The following is a 21927-nucleotide window of genomic DNA, read 5'->3' as shown; positions in this document are numbered from 1 at the left end:
GTAATATATTGTATAGGGCCTCTTTTTGAACTGAGCTAATTAATGTGGACAATTTACATGTTAGCATGTGTTAAAACATTTGCACGTAACAGTAATGGCTGTTCAGTGATTTAAACTCTAATCACACTCTTAAAATCGCCCGTATACGCACTTGCACGATTTTCCACCCAAATCACGAATCTATAGAGTAACAGTGGATTGGATGGGGAAGCTACTGCCCTCTGTTGGTCATTATATGGATGCATGGATATTATTATGATGCGCGTAAGGCAGAAAGGTTAGAGGTGAAGCGTGACAGTGTTAGACAGGACCCCTGAGCCTCAGAAGACCCAATCTCATCAGTCACCAGTCATACAGACACACAAGGAAGCCTCCAGACAGCTGGAGAAGTGATTAATCCCCCTTCAGGAAGAACGGCTTTCACAGAAACCGACGACTGAAAACGCCGAGGAATCCTAAAAAGGTTGACATGGTCTGAACGGCTGGAGACCAAACTGAAGACCCAGCAGCCAGGGAGAGGAAATGGAGGAAAGGTGGGAATAGTCAAGCCCAGAGAATAGCAAGGGACCCTTCTCACATTCTCCATCCAGAGTATGACCTCCTACCCTCAGGGAGGCGATATAGAGTCCCTTGCTGCAAACTCAACCGTTTTAAGAACTCATTTGTTCCAACTTCTATAAAACTTCTCAATGCTGCTTGAGGCTGTAATCCATGTAATAATTTTTATAGTGCTTTTATTACGGTGGTCTTTTAGCATGTATTTTTATGAGGTGTATGTATGTGTTATGTTATGGGATATGTGCAATACTGTTATGTAACTGTTGATAATGTTTGGCTGAGGATGTATTGTTTGTTGTTACTGTGACTGTCAAGGCATTTATGATGACGCACCACAGAGACCAAGACAAATTTCCCTGAGCGGGACAATAAAGTTTATCGTATCATCGTATCGAATAGAAAGCAACAGCAGACAAGCTGTTACAGCTGATTCTCTCCATTCTGTCAACTTTCAAAGGGACATGCCTTTTCACTGTTTATGCAGCCAGTCCAATTAACAGAGAACAATAGTAAGGACAAGCAAAGCATCTCGCCTCATTTGATGTAACATTTCTCTAAATCTAATTGCAACCCACTAAGAGGCAATTAACCCCTCAGAACACAATTCGAAAAACCTAATTTTGAAAGAGAAAAGGTGTTAAAAGATTTAGACTGACTCCCTCTATTCAGCCCTTAGTGCAGACATGTTTACTGCAGGTAGACAGCAAACCCTGGATGAAAGAAAATAAGTGGAGAGCTTTATAAAAAGATTCAATTTTTCAACCAACGGTATACTTTTACTGATGATATACAGTCCCTATTGAAATGGTCACATATATACACATACATACTTGTATATTTTGACAAACTAAACACTGATTCTCGATTAATTTCTGTACAACACAAATGCATTGAAGGGCTAAGGTTAGCAAAGAAAGTATTGGAAATGGTGCTCTATGATAGGAGGAGATGCTTTGGTCCAGAACATGTGATCATTGTGAGAAGGGGCATAAGAATGGTGTCTCTTTGGGATGAGAGTTCGGCTGAAGTCAAAGGCTATAGGATTCCACAGGCAACTCCACTAGCAGATCATCCAGGTCGTCATCTGGGGAGCAGACACAAAGGGTCTATTGGACATTGCTTATCAGGAAGCACGCGCACGCACGCACACACACACGCACACACACACACACACACACACACACACACACACACACACACACACACACACACACACACACACACACACACACACACACACACACACACACACACACACACACACACACACACACACACCCCCCCTCACCCCACGCCTGGTCTGGGTCTTGTAGTGCAGCTCCAACAGCCTCCTGGGAAACCACGTCAGAAACCCTGTTAGAACCTGATCTGGTGGCCCCATCTTCCTCCTCCTCATCAAAGTGCAGCTCCATCTGAGACACAGGGGCTTCTGGGAAGGTGGAGGACCCACCGGACAACAGCAAAACGGGCTCCTAAACGAACAATCACCCAAAACACCCGTCAACGTCACTAACAGGGTTCCGGAGTGACCTTTAACCTTCTCCTGCCCTCTACAGGGTGGTCCTCTCACCAGACGCAGTGGGGAGCGGCGTGGGGAGCGGCGTGCGGAGCCCGCGGCCACGCCATCGGGAGGGTAGATCCTCAGCAGGTTATTGGGCGTGACGTTGAGGTAGTGGTTACGATGAGAGGGCGAGAACACGCCCACCTGAAATCGGACAGAGTAAACACAGAGCGCAGCGTCACGTCGGCCGTTCCGTGACGTCACTTGTCCGGCACGCGCATCACATCCTGTCAGTCACTGATCCATCCTACCTGTTTGAGAAGCAGCACGGCTCCCGCCCTCAGCTCCCCCAGTCTGTCCTCCAGTAGACGCCGATGCACCGTCCCCTGGATCTCCCCTGCAGCCACACACACAGCCACACCACCACCACCTCAACAGCCAGCTCGCCACGCAGGAGCCAGTCACCCTAATAATCATAAACTTCACATATCCCACCAACATGAATGTGCTTGAAGAGGAGGAAAACTCCCCCGTGATCATAGAAATATGCTGCCGCCATTTACCAGCCTGGTCTAGTGTGTCTAAGCAGCGTTTGATTGTGTTGGAGTGCTGGCTTTTTCGAGCAGTTTGAGTCACTGTTTTAGCACAATAAGCACATGGAGACGTGAAGAGAAAGGTAGAGGGACTGGAGAGCAACAGGAGTAGAAACAGAGGGAGGAGGAGAAGGAGGAAAGACAGAGGCCCACAGGAACCCAGAACGGACCAGATGTCTTCCACTGGCCTGATGGGCTTACATACTGTGTGTGTGTGTGTGTGTACCTGTGGGGTCCCTGAACACAGCCTTGGCATCAGCGTGTGTGTGGATGATGCTCTTCAGTACTACAGCCATGTTGGGGACCTTGTTCTGGGCCAGCTGTTTCAGTGCGGCCTGAACACAAAGGGAGGGGAGAGATGAAGGTAGAGATGACTGGCCGAGAACTCCACTTCCCTGGCAATTATCAACCTGTCAGTTACTACATACACAAACACACACACGTGGAGATAAATGATTCATGCAAACGACATCATTAGTAGAAGGCACATTAACACTGGGGAAAAAACAGAACCACCATTAGAGTGATTGATGAGTGATCTCATTGAAGATAATAACTACCACCACATCAAGCTTGGAGCTACCATTTGTTATGATTATGTTGATAGAGACCTGTTGTGGAGACCAGCTCCATAGTAACAGAAAAACAAGATTCCCTGAATACAAAAGGAGACCTGGAAGACCCTATTAAGCAAGCAGTGTTGCACATCTTTGCCCTATTTAATCTGCTAATGACACTGTATAGTGCTAACACTCGTAACATGGAACTACTGATGATGCCGTTACCGGTGAGCGATGAGAGAGACTGTTGACCAACTGAAGGTATAATGAGAAAAAAATACAGTGAATTTGCTCAGTGATGGCCACCGACCTTGCGTAGCACCATGACAACGCTGTAGGAGTGGAGGAAACAGGACGGGTTCCTTTCATCCAATCCCATCTCGGCCTTCATTGCCGCCCAGGGGCCTCCAGTGCAATCCTCTTCCTCGCTCTGCGAGCTGGGAACCTGGGCCGTCACAAACACACTCTGGGAGATGGACTTGTGTCTTTAAAACATCAGTGTTCCTTGACATACCTCAAGGAACACAAACATCAAATATTTAAAAATATCACATCAACTGCTGTTGAAACCAATGGCCACAAACATTAAGGATAACTAGACTAAAGCGATGATGACGTAACATGAGCCTCTGCTTTGATATAACCCGTTACCCAGTGGTGAGTGTTTTCCTACCTGGCTGGGCAGTCTGGCCACAGCACCATGAGCAGGAGTCTGGGGGAGGGCCACCACAATGTCTTCCAGCCTCTGGCCTTGGGGCTGCAGAGGGGGACACACACAAAGTCATGTTCAGGATGCTGCAACAACCCAACACATGGGGGTGGGGACCAGACGGGGGGAAGGGAAGGGGGACCCACCTGCTGTGGCAGGAGGCCGGCGGGGCCAGGAAAGCGGCGGGTCTTGGGCCGGGCGTGGTCAGAGCGAGGCCTCCTGGGGGTTCTGTTGGAGGCCGACACCAGCTGGACCAGGTGGTTGGTGAGGACTGGGGTGTGCAGTGAGCGGGGGGAGGGCATGGGTCCACCACACCTCACGGAGGGGGCGGGGGATATGGCGTCAAACAGGCGCTGGCCGTGAGCGGCAGGGGAGGCTGTGGGTCGGTGTAGCTGCTGCAGTCCTCGGGGTGGTCTAGGGGTCACAGCCCTGGGGAAGTGACTGGAGAAGGGGGGAGCCCCAGGGACCGTGCAAGGGCTCTGGGCTGGAGCTGAGCAGACAGGACGACCAGAGGAGAGGGAAGGGACAGGGGTGGAGGACCTGAGGGGCGGATTACTATTAGGAAAGCCAAATGTTTGGTTAGAGGTACTGAATCCTCTGAGCCCCACACTGGTCAGAGTTTGAGCCCCATCACAGGCTGAAGGACAAAGCCTTTTGGCTGAGTAGACAGTCTTATCTCTGGCTATTGCTGATGCTGGGCCTGTGATCACCTGTTTGACCTGGGCTTCTTGACCCAACTGTGGATCAGTTTCATCGAGCTCTGCCAGGTCAAGATCCCAATCATCAAATTCATCCTGAGGCAACGGAGCCACTCCTTTCCCCAGGTGATTTGGTTGAGATTGACCCTGGCATGGTACAGAATCTGCAGATTTATCTTTATCGGTTTGCTTTGAACCAGGTGTGGAAAGCTGTCTTAAAGCCACAGAACCCTGTCCTGTCTGCAGGTTCCTGAGGGAAAGTGAGCCTTCAGTCTGTAACAGACAGGTGGCTTTGTGGACGTCAGGATGCGCAGTGTCAAAAGATTCTGAAGCCGCGTTGGCAGGCGCAGAAACGGATGGAACAGACCAGTCTGCCTCAAGTAGATCCTAAAGAATGCAAACATTTAACAGACAACAGTAAAATTGCAGGTGTTGTTGGCACACGTCAACAATCGTAATTAACTAAATGAGATTCAGATGGTTCTAAAATTCACCTCATCATCGAAGTCCTCGCCTACATCAAAAAGTCCATTAAACTTGCAAGTCTGCTGTCACGAAAGAAAGGTGAAAACAATGAATAAGAAGTATCATGTATTCATAACGTTAGCTACATGGTACTGCTGATAGTTAACTCATTTTACAAACTAGCTAACACGCTATCATAAAAATGCTACACAACCCTGAAAATACACGCCCTTACCATGATCGCAGTCATGGGATCTTGCGAAAGAAATCTATAAGGCCATGGGTTATGTCATTTGGAATATAGTGTAACCATTTTAATGAAGGGGGTTTCTAATTATAACTGTTACTTCGACTTTGCTCGCTAACTAAACTTGCTCGCATTCCGGTCAGTGTTGGCGCCGCCACGTTTAAGAAGAACGTGCCTACGTCAGCAATGTTTACATCCGTTCTGCCGAGAAAGCGTGCAGTGGTTCTCAACCCTGGTCCTACCTGCTCTGCATGTTTTAGATGTTTCCCTGCTCCAACACACCTGATTCAAATGGATATGTCTTTATCTATCTCAGCAGAAGCATAGTAACGACCATTCACTTTATTCAGGTGTGTTGGAGCAGGGAAATATCTAAAACATGCAGGGCAGGGGGTCCCTGAGGACCAGGGTTGAGAAGTAAGTTTCTGTAACAACGTTGCCACCTGTAGACCGCGGTGGGTAATACAGTGTCAAGGTGTCTGCTTGCACTGTCTGTAGGCTATTTTTAACAAGCTCTTGGCTTCAGTTGTACTAGACAACAGCCTTTCGGGACTGTACGTTTCCAGGACGGACATTTGGACGCTTGAGAAATTAAGGAAGTTAATGCGCACACATTCAAGAACCACAATAACTAGCTGTACGATTTTGACTTTCAACCTTCAGTACCCACGTAAATACCAGCATTTCATGGTGAGTTTAATGGCCTATTTTAATTGGTACTAGAAGTTATTTAGAGACTGTGGAAATGTTGTTTAGAAGCTAAGAGTGACCTTTTGATGTCAGAGAGTGCTGTACACTTTGATTCACTGCTCCGTCCTTTTTTTTAAGCTAATTTTGTGGAATTAGCTTAGATTTCACCTTAGTCAAACCTCATTATGAATATCTGTCAGTATTACTCTGTTAGTAATTGACTTTCTATTGGTGATTTGTCCCCAGCTTTAGATGCCGTCATGGCCAGGGAAACATTTGCATTTTCCTCTGCCTCCCTGCGCTCCCTGAGGGTGGAGCAAGAATTCCAGGACTGGGAGGACACACGACGGGCATTGGCGCACAGGAGGGCGATGACCAGGGCACCTGTATCCCGGCCCCCCAGGCCCCCTCCCAGACAGCAGCGTCTTCAGGAGGTCCGGGCCCCCCCACCCCCTGCTCGTTGCCGTGATACGGCCGTCCACAACACCTTCATGTGTGGGGACATGAAGGGAGTGCATGCCGTTCTGAAGGATCCCACCATGATCAACGCGCTGATGGAGACCGTGCACGAGGAGATGGTGTGGGCGCCTGAGATGGGTACGTATCGGAACCCCCACATCCATATGAGCATCTACCCAGATCGACAAACCATAATGTCACGCCCCGGTGTTGCAGGTATGTGGACTCTGAGCTCCAAGACGAAACAGACGTCGGCGTTGCGCTTGGCTGCCAGCAGGGGGCATTACGGCTGCGTGGAGGAGCTGCTGTTCCGTGGGGCGGAGGTGGATGCCGATCCCGGTGGTAGCGCTGCCCTCCACGATGCCTGTGTAGGAGGGCATGCTGTCTGTGTACAGCTGCTTCTCTCCCATGGAGCAAACCCTGAGCTGCTGTCTGCTGAGGGCAACGCACCCCTCCACCTCTGCACCTCTGCCCAGTCATTCCAGTGAGCCACAACTACATATTAAAATGGCACCGTTACATCCTTTCTACACACAGCATATATCTAAGATAAACGTTCTATCAAAATGTAGTATATAACTGGTCCCTGATGCACAGGCAGCACGTGTTCATTTAGCAGACGCTTTTATCCAGAGCAATTTACAGTAAGTACAGGGACATTCTCCCAGAAGCAAGTAGGGTGAAGTGCCTTGCCCAGGGACACGATATCATTTGGCTCGGCTGGGAATCGAACTGGCAACCTTCAGATTACTAGCCCGACTGCCTCACCGCTCAGCCACCTGACTCCCTCATTGTGTCTCTGTTCACTCGTAGATGTGCCGAGCTGCTGTTAACAGGAGGGGCAGAGGCGAACGTGTCCACGTCCGAGTCGAAGCTCACACCCCTGCATGTGGCAGCCCTGCGGGGCCTGGAGGAGCATGTGGAGCTCCTCCTGACCTATGGGGCAGACGTGCTGGCCAGGAACCGCGAGGGAGAGACGGCGCTGAACGCAGCCTGCTCTGGGGCCGAGAGGCCTGCTGAGGCGGGCCGCTACCTCCGCGTGGTCCAGATGCTTCTGGAAGCTGGCGCCGACCCCCGCACAGCAGGACGGAAGCGGCACACCCCCTTGCACAACGCCTGTGGCAACTGCAACCACCGCATCGCGGACGTTCTCCTGCAGCACGGGGCGATTGCTGAAGTAGAGAACTGTGCAGGCTACACGCCCATGGACTGCCTGCTGCAGGTGGGCGTGATGACATGAAGAAAGGCTTTGTGCTTGAACGGGGGGAAAAGCACACATCACATTCTAGTGCTTTCCCTTGTCTCAGGTTGTGGAAGACTATCCAGACCAGCAGCCTGAGGCAATACTCCGTTCCCTCCTAAACCATGGGGCTCAAAATGCTTCTCCCAAGGTAGAGTACAGTACCATGCGTAAGGCACGCTCTATTCCCTGCCATGATTCTGAAGCTGTACTCGGCTATACGATTGCTGTCCTTCCCATAGATGCTGAAGCTCTGTGTCCTCTCCCCGGCCACACTGGAGGTAATGCTCAATTCTTACGCTGTCGTCCCTGCCTATGAAGAGTGGATGGACTCCCTCCCTGTGGAGATCCATAAGGTCGGCCTCACATATTGTGAGATTTTGGCACAAAACTTTCCTCTCTTTCATCAGGTCTACAGTCTGATAGTGTACGTTAGTCTATACTTGTATTGTTTGCTTACTCCAGGAGCACCGGTCATTCTTTGACTCTGTGAAGCAGATGAGCGGGAATCCTCGGTCCCTGCAGCACCTGTGTCGCTGTGCCCTTCGTCAGCACCTGGGAGTTTCATGCCACTCAGCTATCAATACACTGGACATTCCTAGCTCTGTGAAGGACTACCTTCTCCTTTACAATAGTGGTGAGCTCTGCTGAAAACAGTGAAGCCCATGGGAGAGCCTTTTGGATAGTCATGTAGAAGTGAAGAGGATAGGCCTGTGCTGTCACAACAGGGCATGTTGTTTGGATGGGGCTTGTGTGTTTTTACCAATAAACTTTACTGTTTCTTTGTCTGACATTGTGTGAAAACAAGGAGTAACGACAAGTAGGTATGACGTTTAAAATGAGTTGCTTTTCTGACTTGATGGAGGTCAGTCAACAGGGCTTTGACTTTACACTCTTAACGTTCAGATTACTACGTTCCAAGCCTACGTAATGTTGACGTAAGAACGGCTGTGTTTATGTGGCCCCGTGGTCGGAGGTTTTTCACACTTTGGGCTGTGGCTACATAAGCACGGTTGTTTGTTTTCCAACATGGTTTGATCACATTGCCAGGTAAGTAAACACATATAACATGTTATCAAAATTACAAACTATATAACACACTTTGCATGTGTATTATTTTGCGTCATTTGGCAATGTAGCTTGCGTACACACTAGCACAATGATGGCTAGCTAGCAAGCTAATCTCTAGCTATCTAGCTAAATAGACGAAGCTGGCAAAGGTCGTTCATGTTTTGAGGCTAGCTAACTAGCTTTCAACGTCTACGATCTCATAAATGGATGTTCTATCCTTGTATAATGTCCAAAAATACCCTCCACAGTTTTACCCAATTATATAAACGAGGACTGATTACTCACTAAGTAGTGTTCAAAACATCAGTGACACAACACTCTTCTGAGCTTAATACTGTAAGTTCGATACCTTGCAGGGCAAGTTAGTCCACACCATATTGTTAAAGTAATCAGTAATCCTTTATATAGCCTAGCCCACGTTAGCTAAGCTACCTCTTTAAAGCCAGCAAATATATATGTGTTACCTAATTCGTGCTAGCCTGCCAGACCTAGTTAGCTTGAGCACATAACATCTAAGGACTAGATTGCATTGACTTCAAGGGCCTGTTGTCACTGGTTCATGTAACATTCTTACCCTATGCACTTGAATGCCTGTCCGTTCCTCACAGGTCTTGAAGACAGTGATGGCGGTGTGTGCACTGACCATGTTGGACGGGATGGGCAATGAGGTGACAGCCGTCGGAGGGGTCTTGTTCCTGGTCTTGGCCCTGGTCTTGGCTTGGCTCTCCACGCATGTGGCTGACCGAGGGGATCACATCCTGGGCACCATCCTCACCGTTGGGGCTCACGCCTCCCTGATTGGGCTTGGGGGCCATGAAAGTTACGGCGGTGGACCGCCCAGTGTAGACACACCGGAGCAGCAAACGCCTCAGAACTCCCAGGAGAACAAGCCAGAGGAAGGCCAGCCGGGGTCGGAGAGGGCCGACGGCGAGGGGACAGGGGAGGGGACTGCTGGAGCTGGTGCTGACCTGCTCTTGAACATACAGAGTAAGAAACCTCAGAGATACCCTTCTGAGGAGGAAGAGGACGAGGAGGATGAATATGAAGAGGAGGAGGAGGAGACTGATGAAGAGGGAGATAAAGTCCTGAAACTGAGCCCTATGATATCCACTGCCAGCATCACTGTCCGTTTGAAGTTCCTAAATGACACGGAGGAGATAGCAGTCCTGAATCCACAGGATACAGTAGGTCTACTGAAGAGGTTCGTAAGCCCTGAAGAGAACCATAGAACTCTTAGATAGGTCTTTCGTTTTCCATATTTGTTGAGTCATGCACCAAGGAACACGTGGCTGTGTGTATTCATAACAACATTTTACATTTCTGTATTTTTTTTCCTTCCAGCAAATACTTCTCTGGTCGGGAGCGTCAGATCAAGTTGATCTACCAAGGCCAGCTGCTCCAGGATCCCAAACGGACCCTCCTGTCCCTCAACATCACAGATAAAAGTGTGATCCACTGCCATGTCTCTCAGGTGCTCAGGGACCCCAGCCCCGAGGAGGCAACCCTCTCTGGGCCAGGAGCCGGCGTCAGCGGGGGCATCAGAGCTACAGGTGTGGCACTGAGCACCAGTAGTCTGGTGGTGCCTGTGTTTGTGGTGATGCTGGCCGTAGTGTGGTACTTCCGTATCAACTACAGGCAGTTCTTCACTGCCCCAGCTACCATTTCCCTGGTGGGAGTCACTGTGTTTTTCAGCTTTCTGATCTTTGGGATGCACAGCCGTTGAAAGGATGAGGAGCATCATTAAAGGATGGGGTTGATTGTGGACTGGATGGAGTTACAGTAGGTGGTGGATAGCAAGGGACCAAACAGACACAGGAGGCCTTGGAACTGATGCCACATGGCAAACTGGGTTCCCTCGTGTAGGGGTGTACCAGTGTCTCTGCATGCACCTGGAAACAGCATTTTATTAACTATTATACAATGTGCAAAGTATCAAATAATTCTGTGTTAGTTTAAATTTGAGGAATTTGAACAGGGCTGTGATTAGATTCTCAGACAAAGAGTGAATAATATGTGTCAACAGGGTAGATTAGAATCATTTTCATGCTGGTAGACTAGATTTGTTCTATTATGTCACTAATTGTTTCTGGTCAGTTGGTTTCCACACAATCTTCTAGATTATCAAAGAATAATGCTTTATTGTGGAACATGGACACATTATTTCATACGCTTTATCATAGTGTGTATTGAAGTGGAGGAAAAAAAAAATCTTAAATTAATATTTGAATTTCTGGAACATCTCATAAACCATTCACTGTGTGCTGGTTATCTCTGTTCCATTTGTAGTTCTGTGGTGAGGAGAAGGTGTTCTCTGTTACTACGGTAATTGTTGCCTAGACTGCAACAACTGCCTTACTTTCAAGGCTGATATTTTCTATGGGTACATGTGGCTGGAATCACAATGCTAAAGTTATCTTGATTAGGGATACTCTAAATACTATAACGTGCTGCAATGGCTGATCATTGAAATACTCAACATACATTTGTTTTTGAACAGAACTATGTACATATAATGTATTTACTGTATATAAAATCTCAGAAGAAATCGAATGAAGAATCTGGCACTTGAAGAATCATTAGGGGATTATCCCATATTAGACTGAAACAGTCTTTAGAGGTCTCTCTCCCCCCTCTCTCCCCCACTTCAGTGCTAACTGAATAAAGCTTTTCAAAATGAGGCTACTTGTTTGCTCGCTTGGTGTAGCCACAAAACATTCTCTTGACAGTGCCCAGAATGACATGGTTTAATTCTGACAAATAAGACAACCCCTTTACACAAGGAACTGTAAGATAAAGAAAATAGTGTATCATCATTCTTACTGTATACAATAAACATATTTTCACATGCACATATACACGTGCATGTGTATGAAAAAATATTTTCGTTTGTGAAAATTCACTTTGTATCGCGTCCTTTGTCCCGCACTCAAGAGACAACACATTTACATAAATGTACAGATACTCGTGTAACACCCTTTCTCTACCCTGTTTGTAAAGCGTTATGAGTCGTATCTGAAGGAAATTACATTTATAATACATTTTATGCTAATTATTTTAGAGCAGCTGGAACTACGTTGAATAAAAACAGGAAGCATCGGTAATAGTTGCGCAGTTTTTTTCCAATATTTGAAAGTATTTTGTATACGATCAACTAATCAGCTCGAATAAACAACTTGCACAATGGATGTAAGGTTACCAATTCTGGTAAATGCCACCTGCCAATGCTGTTGAAAATGTATGTGAAAGAGCTTATGACGAAGACAACCAAATACATACACCCTCAACACCAGATGATCACTTCAGATGCAAGTCATGCTAGTCAAGTCAAGCGAGGCTTCTTTGCAGAGGCTTATGTAAAGCAGATAGATCCGTGAGAACTCGTTGAAGGCAGGCATTTGGGGTATTTAGTTCAAGTTTTGTCATACAGGATGCTATGTGAGCACAGAATGTTCTGTGAGTAGTGCCCCACCGTCTATCATATACATATAAGTATTATGTCTTATATAGAAAAGGAAAGAAATAGATGGGGCTACATGTGTTAAAGCAGGTTCAAGACGGTTACAGTTATGTCAGAGTATCAGCTAACAGGCAAAAGAAACATGGCGTGTAATGATCTATGGAAAGATGGAATATATTTTTACATTTATAATGGGAAACAACTGTGTCATGATTTTCTTTACATCAAACACCACATACATTCATAAAAACACAATAGTTCACACCATGATACATAGAAAATCAGCATTTACACTTTGTTGTTTAGAGACAAATCAAATACTCTCAATTGAACACAAAATTGCACGTTTAAATATATATATTAGTCAATGTAAACAGAAAAGTCAAATATTTAAAATGGCACATACATACACACCCCAATGGCACATTCAGAGGTGCATAGTCATCAGAAAACAGACTCATAACATTAAACAGTCAAACTTCCATGCACACAAACAAAGTCTTGTCTCTCATTATCTGACACACATACACACTACTGTGCAATACAATGCTATCACTGAAAAGCCACCATTTGATACTTAACTCCAATGTACTGTAGGGTAAACCACAAAATGGCACACTTGTTGGACACACAAAAAAAGAAATCTAATCTCAAAAGAGCTTGAAAAAGCATGATTGGTCCCATGCCTAGACAGATGACAGTCTAACTGACTAATCCTATTTCTCATTTACGTTATGATGGGGAGAACCAGCTACATGGGAGGCTGAGGGGAGACTGGAGGGGGGAAGGGGGGGGGGGGGGGGGGGGGGGGGCAGAGGGGCATCTTTGCTAGTTGAGGTCGTCATAGATATTAGGAACAGAGGGAGCTGTGAGTTTGGGTCTCTTCTTTCTGTTGGATAAGGTGAGGTTACTCTGGGAACTGCAACCTCCTCCACTCGCAGTACCTCCACCTGCAGCACCAAGTCCTAGAGACAGCTTCTTCTTTTTCTTCGGCCTCTTTGAGTCTGAATTGTTGGTGCCTGGGTGAAAGAGGGACAGAGAGAGTGGGAGAGAGAGAGAGAGAGAGCAATGGACACAGAATACACGGGGTAGAGATTAAGACAACACGGGAGATCAGTTTGCTAATTCCTTCACCATGCGTAGACATAGGAGTCAGATGGCTGAGCGGTGAGGGAGTCGGGCTAGTAATCAAAAGGTTACCGGATCGAATCCCCGCCGTGCCAAATGACGTTGTGTCCTTGGGCAAGGCACTTCACCCTACTTGCTTCGGAGGGAAATGTCCCTGTACTTACTGTAAGTCGCTCTGGATAAGAGCGTCTGCTAAATGACTAAATGTAAATGTAAATGTAAACATAGCAACCAGGAAAAAGGATTTCCTTACTAGCTTTGGAGGAAGCCGAGTCGGTGGGGGAGATGTCTGAAGACCCATCCCACTGCAGTCGGCTCATGAGGCCCTGTCCGTCTGAGGCGTCGTAGCCGTCGCTCTCCACCACAGAGTCTGCGTCAGGCAGGGACGACCTGCCAGAGACAACACCGACATGTCCTGTCAGACCAACCAATACCGCACCGTTTCCTGTCAGACCAACCAATACCGCAACGTTTCCTGTCAGACCAACCAATACCGCACCAGCCACAACAGCACAATTCTTAGTTTCCTGGGCTAACAAACCAAGAAAAAACTGTATGTACGACTACTATGGTTAAATAAAAAATATATGATATGACTTTACTCCAATGGTACTACGCAACTGCACTTGTCCACCTCGCAAGAAGCACCCAAATCAGGGAAACACTGAATGCAACGACTCAAGCAAAATCCGCAGTTAGTATCACAGCATAAACATGGCTCTGCATGGCAGAATATTGCTCTGATTGCACTTAATGGCGGCTTCTTGACGCCGTTGGTGGCCAAACCGTCGCCAGGTCTGAGGGGAGGGAGGGATGGTGGTTAGGGGGGGGGTCACACTCACGCAGACGGCCCCAGGAGGAACACCCTGACTGCCCTCCTCTGTTCGTCCGTGTGCTGGGGGCAGCGCTGGGACCTGGCGGGACACAGCGTGGCATTACAAATCCCTGAGAATTAACTGCCCACAATGCACAGCTCAGTGGCCCTGCCTACCCAGGGCCACAGCGAGAGGGTGGGATCATACTAAAACGGACGCAGCCAGTGACCAATCAGAGTTGGAAATGAACAAACAGCAGTTAAGAGAGGAGGGTTTGATCACTGGCGGTGTCCTCCCAGTCTCCCACCACATGAGGCAGTGCCCTATCAGGGTCTCATATTGTCCAATTAGAATATCTAAAGTTGATAATTGGTCAGATCGAGGATAACGCCCTTTATTTTTATTTATTTTTGGAGGGGGGAATGCTCGATTCCAAATCATAGTATTATTTAAGTTCTTTGAGTTTGTATCTTGAAAATGGAAAACAATAGAAAGTCATGCTGAGTTGCCACTTGTGTAACCATAAGTCCATCCCAACATACTGTTCATGATCACTCTCATAAACTAACTTATGAAACTGATCATGACGACATGTCTTTTTCACACAGACATCAAGCACGTCTCCACATCTCCCGTCAGACAGAAGCTCTTCCTTGAACACTCCAGCAAGCCTGGGCAGCTCAGCACCCAGGGACACCCAGGGACACCCAGGGACACCCAGGGACACCCAGGGACACCCAGGGACAGACAGCACTTACAGACCTTAATACAGTCATGGCAAGAAATACTAGCAAGTGTCTTGCTAAATTTATTGTGTGTAATAAATTGAGATCTAATCCTTTTTCTTTTTGCTCTACCGCAAACCTCCCCAAAATGAGGATTACGACATATTGTTGGCCACGACTGCTTGGACTGGCTCTGACAGAACACGTTCATTCAGGGCTTATAATGATTCTAAATCAGCCTTCTCTGCAATAGTTCTTCTTATATAGATCATCCACTTGGGCTGTGTGTGAAATGCAGTCCTTACCTAGTGCACATCTTCTTTGTATGCTCTGAGACCACCCCACATTGCTGTTGAAATAGTGATCCATCCAGTTAGACAGGCATGCACACCGCATAAATACACTGAAGAGTAGGAACAGCTGCACTGATTAAATGGTCAAAGGAAATTACTCACTGTAGTCAACAAAGATCTCAGTTCATCAGGACCTAACGATTCGTAACTGATTCCCGTATTATAGTTGTACTGCAGTAGTGGAAGAAGCATTGAGAGAAAGAGTGGATGTCAACAAACTTTCTTGTCAAAAGTGCAATCTCATGACCAAGCAATAGGGAACTTGTGTTACCTTGTATGGGTCTGTGTTGACAGTGCTACTAAGCTCACCTGAAAAAGAGAAACACAAACTGAGTCTTCACTCATTGTAAAGCCATACGGCATCCTTACGACTTCTATTCAGTGATGACTTGTACTAGGCCAAATAATAATTAGAGGACTGCTCAACTTGTTTAAATGTCACAAAAACACAAAGAATAGAACAAATTGAATGTCATAGAATGACTTGATCATCATTCTATGATTTGAGACAGCTCCCATTTCTAGAAACATGGTGTTGAGTTTTACTAAGGGCCAAAACCACAAATGATGATCACAAACAGATAAGGATTGCATTCAGCTCCTTTATTCCACAGGATCTAATGGTGGTGTAGAAGGTTTTCCTAAGCCCTTGTTGGAAAATAGCGGCACCAATTTTACACATGGTACATTATAGGCTTGAACAAGAATTTTGAAGACAACCACACCCTCCAGCAAGAAACATGATTAAAGTTGTTTTAAAAACGACACTGATGGAAAAACATCAAAAATAAATGATATGCAATATTTCAAGACAATGGAAAATGTACACGGGTCACTTAACAATCCAAGCTGCCGACTCACTGTTAGAAATGTGTGTGTAGTCAGTCATATGCAAAGTAGGACGATAATTGAAAGATGGTTTCACTCTAGCTGTTAAAATTAAATCACCTTATTCAACACAAAATAAAAAGAACATGTATCATAAATCTGTAAACTTGACATTTCACATAATTTATTACACAACATTTAGTCAAAATGGTCCTTGTATTGATCTTCTAGAGCTCTCCAGCAGTCCTTCACAATCCACATTAACTAACAATCATTATTACCTATATCTACAGTGCCCTCCAAAAGTATTGGAACAGTGAGGCGAATTCCTTTATTTTTGCTGTAGACTGAAAACATTTGGGCTTGACATCAAATAATGAACGTGAGACCAGAGATCAACGTTTCAGCTTTTATTTCCAGGTATTTACATCAGGATCTGATGCACAACTAAGAAAATATCACATTTTGTTTGAATCCACCCATTTGTCATGTGATCAAAAGTATTGGAACAGATATACTTAAAACATATTTAAGTGAATAAGACTTAATATTTAGTTGCAAATCCTTTGCTTTCAATAACTGCAGCAAGTCTGTGACCCATTGACGTCACCAAACTTTTGCATTCTTCCTTTTTGATGCTTTCCCAGGCTTTCACTGCAGCCTCTTTCAGTTGTTGTTTGTTTTGTGGGGTTCCTCCCTTCAGTCTCCTCTTAAGCAGGTAAAATGCATGCTCTATAGGGTTTAAGTCTGGAGATTGACTTGGCCAGTCTAATACCTTCCATTTCTTTCCCCTGATGAACTCCTTTGTTGTTTTGGCAGTGTGTTTTGGGTCGTTATCTTGCTGCATGATGAAGGCTCCGCCAATCAGTTTGGTTGCATCTTTCCTTAAATTGGCAGACAAAATGTTTCTGTAGACTTCCGAGTTCATTTTGCTGCTGCCATCATGTGTTACATCCTCAATGAAGATTAATGAGCCCGTCCCAGAAGAAGCCATGCAAGCCCAAGCCATGACATTACCTCCACCGTGTTTCACAGATGAGCTTGTGTGTTTGGGATCATGAGCAGTTCCTTTCTTTCTCCAAACTTTAGCCTTTCCATCACTTTGGTAAAAGTTAATCTTTGTCTCATCAGTCCATAAAACTTTGTCCCAGAATTTTTGAGGTTCATCTCTGTACTTTTTGGCAAATTCCAGCCTGGCCTTCCTATTCTTCTTGCTAATGAGTGGTTTGCATCTTCTGGTGTAGCCCTTGTACTTTTGTTCATGAAGTCTTCTGCGAACAGTAGATAGTGATACCTTCACTCCTGCCATCTGGAGGTTGTTGCTGATCTCACTAACAGTTGTTTTAGGGTCTTTCTTTACAGCTCTCACAATGTTTCTGTCATCAACTGCTGATGTTTTCCTTGGTCTACCTGTTCGACGTCTGTTACTTAGTACACCAGTAGTTTTCTTCTTCTTCAGGACATTCCAAATGGTTGTACTGGCTATGGCCAATGTTTCTGCAATGGCTCTGATTGATTTTCCATCTTCTCTAAGACTCACAATTGCTTGTTTTTCACCCAAAGACAGCGCTCCGGTTTTCATGTTGTTTTCACCTCTGAATACAGTCTGCATAGACAAAACCTATCTTACCCAATCTGAACCTGAGTGTAGACATTCAGTGGTATTTATTGATTGAATAATGTATGTAATAGGACACACCTGGGCAACAAAACACACCTGTCAGTCATATGTTCCAATACTTTTGCTCACGTGACAAATGGGTGGGTTCGAACAAAAAGGTGATATTTTCTAATTTGTGCATCAGATCCTGATGTAAATACCTGGAAATAAAAGCTGAAACGTTGATCTCTGGTTTCACATTCATCGTTTGATGTCAAGCCCAAATGTTTTCAGTCTACAGCAAAAATAAAGGAAATGGCCTCACTGTTCCAATACTTTTGGAGGGCACTGTATCTATTCACTGGCTTCTGATGAATAACTTTGGGTTATAATATAGAAGGAAGTATATAAATCAGCATTTTCCTGTTACTGTGGAAATGCCTAATTTCCCAAGCACACAAAGAGAGTTTCCTGATCCGCAACATAAGGCTTGGGACCCAGCACTTCTTGACCGACCAGAGAGGTTAGACAACCAGTACCAGCTCAAAATAAATAACCTCTATCTACAACATCCATACCTGTAACTCACCATTTTTATGCTTTAAAGATTTTGATCGCCTGGGTGAATTTGGGTTCTGAGGAAGACAAAACGTAAACCTCATATTATGCTACTTTATAAATAGGATCACAAACTAAACATATATTATGTTGCGTCAAATCATGTTTGATCATTTGTTGGTTAATGGTTGTAATACAAGGCCACATGCACAAGAATGTAAGTGCTACTTACCAAAGTTACATGTTGTTTTAAAGAATGTATAAGTACCTTATCTGATTTTCTTTTCTTGGCTGCGACAAGAAAAAGAAAAACAGGCAAAAGGAGAGAAAAATATTATAAAAATTAGGATCAACAGCATTGTTGTACATCTCTCAACAGATCTGTTTATGTCACTTTTTACCTTTTTTTTCAGACCCATATGACCAGTCATTGTCATTGACGTCGTCGTTGTCTTCCTGATCACTCTCCGATTTGCTTGTGTTGTTGTTGGTGGCTATTCTGTGAGGAACCGAAACACAATACTTAAGTACTCTTTAAAAAAAAAAAAAAAAAAAAAAAAGTTAAATAAAAAGTCCAGTATGGTTCAGCCATGGAGTTCATTTAGTCATTTTAGCAGACGCTCTTATCCAGAGCGACTTACAGTAAGTACAGGGACATTCCCCCGAGGCAAGTAGGGTGAAGTGCCTTGCCCAAGGACACAACATCATTTGGCACAGCGGGGAGTCAATCCGGCAACCTTCTGATTACTAGCCCGACTCCCTCACCGCTTAGCCATCTGACTCCCTAGCAAGTTGCGTTCAGGTTTCTTTCTGACCTGCGGTTGGCAATGCGACTGCTGTTGCGCCCCATGCCCAGACATTTTTCCAGGTGAGGTGCAAAACGGGACGCAGCAATGCTTCTGTTGCAGTTGGGACACACACATTCCTTGTTCTTCCACTGGTTGTACACTTGCCCAAATATGTCCACCCCTGGTTGGTCCACAATTTCTAGAGGAGGTAACGAAACAAAAGTAAACCAGATTATGAGAATTACAAGTTTTCAAAACTCCAAAATCTCACCCCTTTGCCATCTCTTCCTTCTGTGTAGTCTACCATTAACTTATGATAAAACTTCCTATATTTAGCCATGTTAGATAATGGATAATGACAATCAATGGGGGTATTTCGCAAACAGCCTAAAAAACAATGGAGAAAGCACCAAAAACTAACCAAAGTCCTTCATGCTCTCTTGGTCTGTCTCATCCAAGAAGAAATAGCCCTGTTTAACAGCACGATGCACCTCAAAGCACAGACCCAGACAGGTGTCCTCCACCAATTCAGAGTAGATGTCTTGAGCCAAGGCCTGCAAGGTGACAACATTTCAACACTAGTCAAAAGGTTTCCTTAAGTCTCAAACACTGCACACCATAAAATAAGGGGCATGGTAAATCATTAATTGATGCATATCACTACGGGTGGTACTTCACCTCTAGCTTGGTGTTGTCCAGGCCTGACATAGACATATCCTCCATTTTCATTTGCAAAAATGTTTGGGAGGATTCACAGCCACATGGCACAGATGTAACAGCACTACAAGGAAGACATATTAAGATAAGTATTATTAGATATGTATGCATTATATTACATTTGCAGATTTTGCATTATCAGATTAACCATTCAGGTCAGATGGCTGAGCGGTTCGAGAGTTGGGCTATTAATCAGCCGGTTCGATTCCTGGCCGTGACAAATGACGTTGTGTCCTTGGGTAAGGCACTTCACCCAACTTGCCTCGGGGAGAATGTCCCTGTACTTACTGGAAGTCGCTCTGGATAAGAGCGTCTGCTAAATGACTAAATATAAACCATTAATTACTGTATATCATTAGCTGATTCTCTTACCTTGTTGGTCTTTTCTTAAAAACAAGTTAAGGGTCATTATTAGTCAAGATGGGGCGCTTTCTATGATACAATTACAATGGGGCCATAGCTGAACTGTAACAACTGAGGATACTGTACCTTCTCCGGCACTTTTCAAATAAATTCCATCAATACTTTTTTTCGGAATGGTTGGTTTGAATGGCTCTTTCGTTGTGACACTGTCTGGAAGTGAAAATAAACAAACAGGCTAGGTTACTGCTAGACTATCCTCCTGGCGTCGGTGATTTGGTAGCATTGTAACTCAACCACACCATATCATTTCTCGACAAAGACGGATGCACTGGTTAATATTATACCTTATACATTAACGTTAGCCACACAAAAGTGGGGTTGTACACTTTTACCAACGCAGTAAAAATAAAAAGGTCACGGCCAATTACGTACTGTACTTCCGAGCTAGCCACCTTTCTTATCAACAGTAGCTAGAGCTAGCTACTGGTCTGTGCTATAGCTACTGGTATAATAACAAACATGCAATTCGGTTAGGCTAGCTAGTTAGATAGCTCTAACTAACGTTGGTACAGATCGAACAACGTTATATCCAGCTAGCTTGTTTGTTGCTAGATTATTATAATTATCAGCTAAACTACTATTATACTACTTAATAAAACAACTAGACTAGCTAGAATAGCTAACGACGTTTACAAAATAGACGTCACTTAGTACAGTACTGAACCCAAAACGAATCGCTAATTCACACTGTACGAATAGCTAGAGCTAGCTGGCTAGTACAGCTGTTTGTCATGTCGAAAAAGATAGATGAGGTCCGGATGTTGCAGATTATTCAGACACACTTTACAATCACTTAGCAAACTGTTTGCTAGATTGATACATTTTCATTCACTCACCTCCACAGCTAGCTTCCCTTAGTTTTGTGAAAATAAAGCGCTGTCTGAACTGACGACGCTCTGCCAATGCAGGCCAGGAGTCATAGACGCCAAATAGTTTTTTTACCAACAGGCATTTCAACAATCTTTGTTTTCCTTTCGTCCAATCTGTTTAATGATGCTCCGAATTCAATTGTTAATAATTTTCCACACTGAATGCGCACTGGTTGGAGAAGTGACGAGAAATACAATTTACGCAGAAAGGACAGCCATTTTCTTTATGTACAGACAACATAAAACGATCGCCGAGGTGTTCCTTCTTCGCCAAATCTGATCTGTGGTTGATTACTTTACAAAGCGGAACAAATCCACATCCAATTCGTTTATTGCAAAAAGTGACTGAGCTCAATAATGCAGATTATCCCCGAGTGTGTTTAGGTTTGTGATTAGTCCTTCAAATACAGTTTTTTCTCGACTACCTGAATGCAGTTATTTGGCTCACTAATACAAGTACATACATTGCATTTTGTTAAAGATCAAGTTTATTTGCCCAAATATTTAAATTGCAGGGACATAAGAACACCCTTAACTATAGAAAACATCAAAATGTGTCAAATGATCCGCAGTACAAATTTGTAAAGCTTTTGTTCATTTTTTTTTCTTTTTTTTTACATCTACAAAGAAAAAAACATGGGGAGATGTAACAACTAAAACCGACAAAATTAAACTAAAAACGTCTCCCATGTAAGCAATGGGCTCACTGGCCTCAAATGAAGCCAATGACAAGGCTTTGCCAAATAAAAGTACTACTCAAACAATAACCACTCAATACAAAAAAGCAATATTTACAAATACCATATAACAATGTTTACCCCACGTTTCCCATTGGCAACACAGGTCCCCAAAGTCCCTTTTCCCATGTCCTGACA

At 44.9% G+C, this 21927-nt stretch overlaps 4 protein-coding genes across 7 annotated transcripts; 2 read left to right on the top strand and 2 right to left on the bottom strand.

Annotated features, from left to right (window-relative positions):
* Window positions 1–949: 949 nt before the first annotated feature.
* Window positions 950–5479, bottom strand: hrob (homologous recombination factor with OB-fold). Of its 2 annotated transcripts, none has more exons than XM_047038375.1 (10): window positions 5320–5479; window positions 5114–5167; window positions 4068–5006; window positions 3886–3969; window positions 3523–3657; window positions 2879–2987; window positions 2371–2456; window positions 2129–2263; window positions 1847–2030; window positions 950–1642 (listed from the first exon to the last, which is right to left on the bottom strand). In XM_047038375.1, the coding sequence occupies exons 1-10, from the start codon at window positions 5332–5334 to the stop codon at window positions 1587–1589; spliced, it is 1797 nt and encodes a 598-aa protein (XP_046894331.1). In that variant the 5' UTR covers window positions 5335–5479; the 3' UTR covers window positions 950–1586. The 2 variants fall into 2 exon arrangements, with proteins under 2 accessions (XP_046894331.1, XP_046894332.1); XM_047038376.1 differs by having other exon boundaries at window positions 5114–5164.
* A 79-nt stretch (window positions 5480–5558) lies between these two features.
* On the top strand, window positions 5559–8504 carry asb16 (ankyrin repeat and SOCS box containing 16). Its single transcript, XM_047038645.1, has 7 exons — window positions 5559–6021; window positions 6268–6618; window positions 6697–6964; window positions 7294–7702; window positions 7788–7871; window positions 7963–8076; window positions 8186–8504. Exons 2-7 carry the CDS (start codon window positions 6282–6284, stop codon window positions 8369–8371), a joined length of 1398 nt encoding a protein of 465 aa, XP_046894601.1. The 5' UTR covers window positions 5559–6021; window positions 6268–6281; the 3' UTR covers window positions 8372–8504.
* Window positions 8505–8658: 154 nt separating this feature from the next.
* tmub2 (transmembrane and ubiquitin-like domain containing 2) lies at window positions 8659–11469 on the top strand. The gene is made up of 3 exons (XM_047038624.1): window positions 8659–8770; window positions 9400–9992; window positions 10133–11469. Exons 2-3 carry the CDS (start codon window positions 9415–9417, stop codon window positions 10512–10514), a joined length of 960 nt encoding a protein of 319 aa, XP_046894580.1. The 5' UTR covers window positions 8659–8770; window positions 9400–9414; the 3' UTR covers window positions 10515–11469.
* A 52-nt stretch (window positions 11470–11521) lies between these two features.
* atxn7l3a (ataxin 7 like 3a) lies at window positions 11522–21332 on the bottom strand. Of its 3 annotated transcripts, none has more exons than XM_047038621.1 (14): window positions 21020–21332; window positions 20250–20333; window positions 19722–19824; window positions 19465–19597; window positions 19071–19242; window positions 18657–18754; window positions 18488–18546; window positions 18287–18332; window positions 15541–15578; window positions 15372–15440; window positions 15222–15265; window positions 14219–14290; window positions 13630–13766; window positions 11522–13267 (listed from the first exon to the last, which is right to left on the bottom strand). In XM_047038621.1, exons 3-14 carry the CDS (start codon window positions 19770–19772, stop codon window positions 13077–13079), a joined length of 1110 nt encoding a protein of 369 aa, XP_046894577.1. In that variant the 5' UTR covers window positions 19773–19824; window positions 20250–20333; window positions 21020–21332; the 3' UTR covers window positions 11522–13076. The 3 variants fall into 3 exon arrangements, with proteins under 3 accessions (XP_046894577.1, XP_046894578.1, XP_046894579.1); XM_047038622.1 differs by having other exon boundaries at window positions 18524–18546; window positions 21020–21331; XM_047038623.1 differs by lacking the exon at window positions 14219–14290.
* Between the last annotated feature and the right edge of the window lie 595 nt (window positions 21333–21927).

Source organism: Hypomesus transpacificus, chromosome 17 (genome assembly GCF_021917145.1).
Source record: "Hypomesus transpacificus isolate Combined female chromosome 17, fHypTra1, whole genome shotgun sequence".
NCBI classification, from domain to species: Eukaryota; Metazoa; Chordata; class Actinopteri; order Osmeriformes; family Osmeridae; genus Hypomesus; species Hypomesus transpacificus.
Note: the sequence above shows the minus strand (reverse complement) of the source record. Positions and strands in the feature narration are given on the sequence as shown.

What these genes read in the sequence shown, in the direction of transcription:
- tmub2 (XM_047038624.1), top strand. Translation starts at nt 9,415, where the DNA reads ATGGCGGTGTGTGCACTGACCATGTTGGACGGGATGGGCAATGAGGTG. An exon ending in ACAGTAGGTCTACTGAAGAG is followed by an intron (nt 9,993 to 10,132) that starts GTTCGTAAGCCC and finishes TTTTCCTTCCAG; the next exon opens with CAAATACTTCTCTGGTCGGG.
- asb16 (XM_047038645.1), top strand. Translation starts at nt 6,282, where the DNA reads ATGGCCAGGGAAACATTTGCATTTTCCTCTGCCTCCCTGCGCTCCCTG. An exon ending in GGTGTGGGCGCCTGAGATGG is followed by an intron (nt 6,619 to 6,696) that starts GTACGTATCGGA and finishes CCGGTGTTGCAG; the next exon opens with GTATGTGGACTCTGAGCTCC. An exon ending in CCATGGACTGCCTGCTGCAG is followed by an intron (nt 7,703 to 7,787) that starts GTGGGCGTGATG and finishes CCCTTGTCTCAG; the next exon opens with GTTGTGGAAGACTATCCAGA.
- hrob (XM_047038375.1), bottom strand. An exon ending in CCGGCCTCCTGCCACAGCAG is followed by an intron (nt 3,970 to 4,067) that starts GTGGGTCCCCCT and finishes CCCCCTCTGCAG; the next exon opens with CCCCAAGGCCAGAGGCTGGA. An exon ending in TGTGTTCAGGGACCCCACAG is followed by an intron (nt 2,457 to 2,878) that starts GTACACACACAC and finishes GTGTGGCTGCAG; the next exon opens with GGGAGATCCAGGGGACGGTG.
- atxn7l3a (XM_047038621.1), bottom strand. Translation starts at nt 19,772, where the DNA reads ATGAAAATGGAGGATATGTCTATGTCAGGCCTGGACAACACCAAGCTA. An exon ending in ACAAAGAAGATGTGCACTAG is followed by an intron (nt 14,291 to 15,221) that starts GTAAGGACTGCA and finishes GTGTCCCGCCAG; the next exon opens with GTCCCAGCGCTGCCCCCAGC. An exon ending in TTCCTCCTGGGGCCGTCTGC is followed by an intron (nt 13,767 to 14,218) that starts GTGAGTGTGACC and finishes TGTCTCTGGCAG; the next exon opens with GTCGTCCCTGCCTGACGCAG.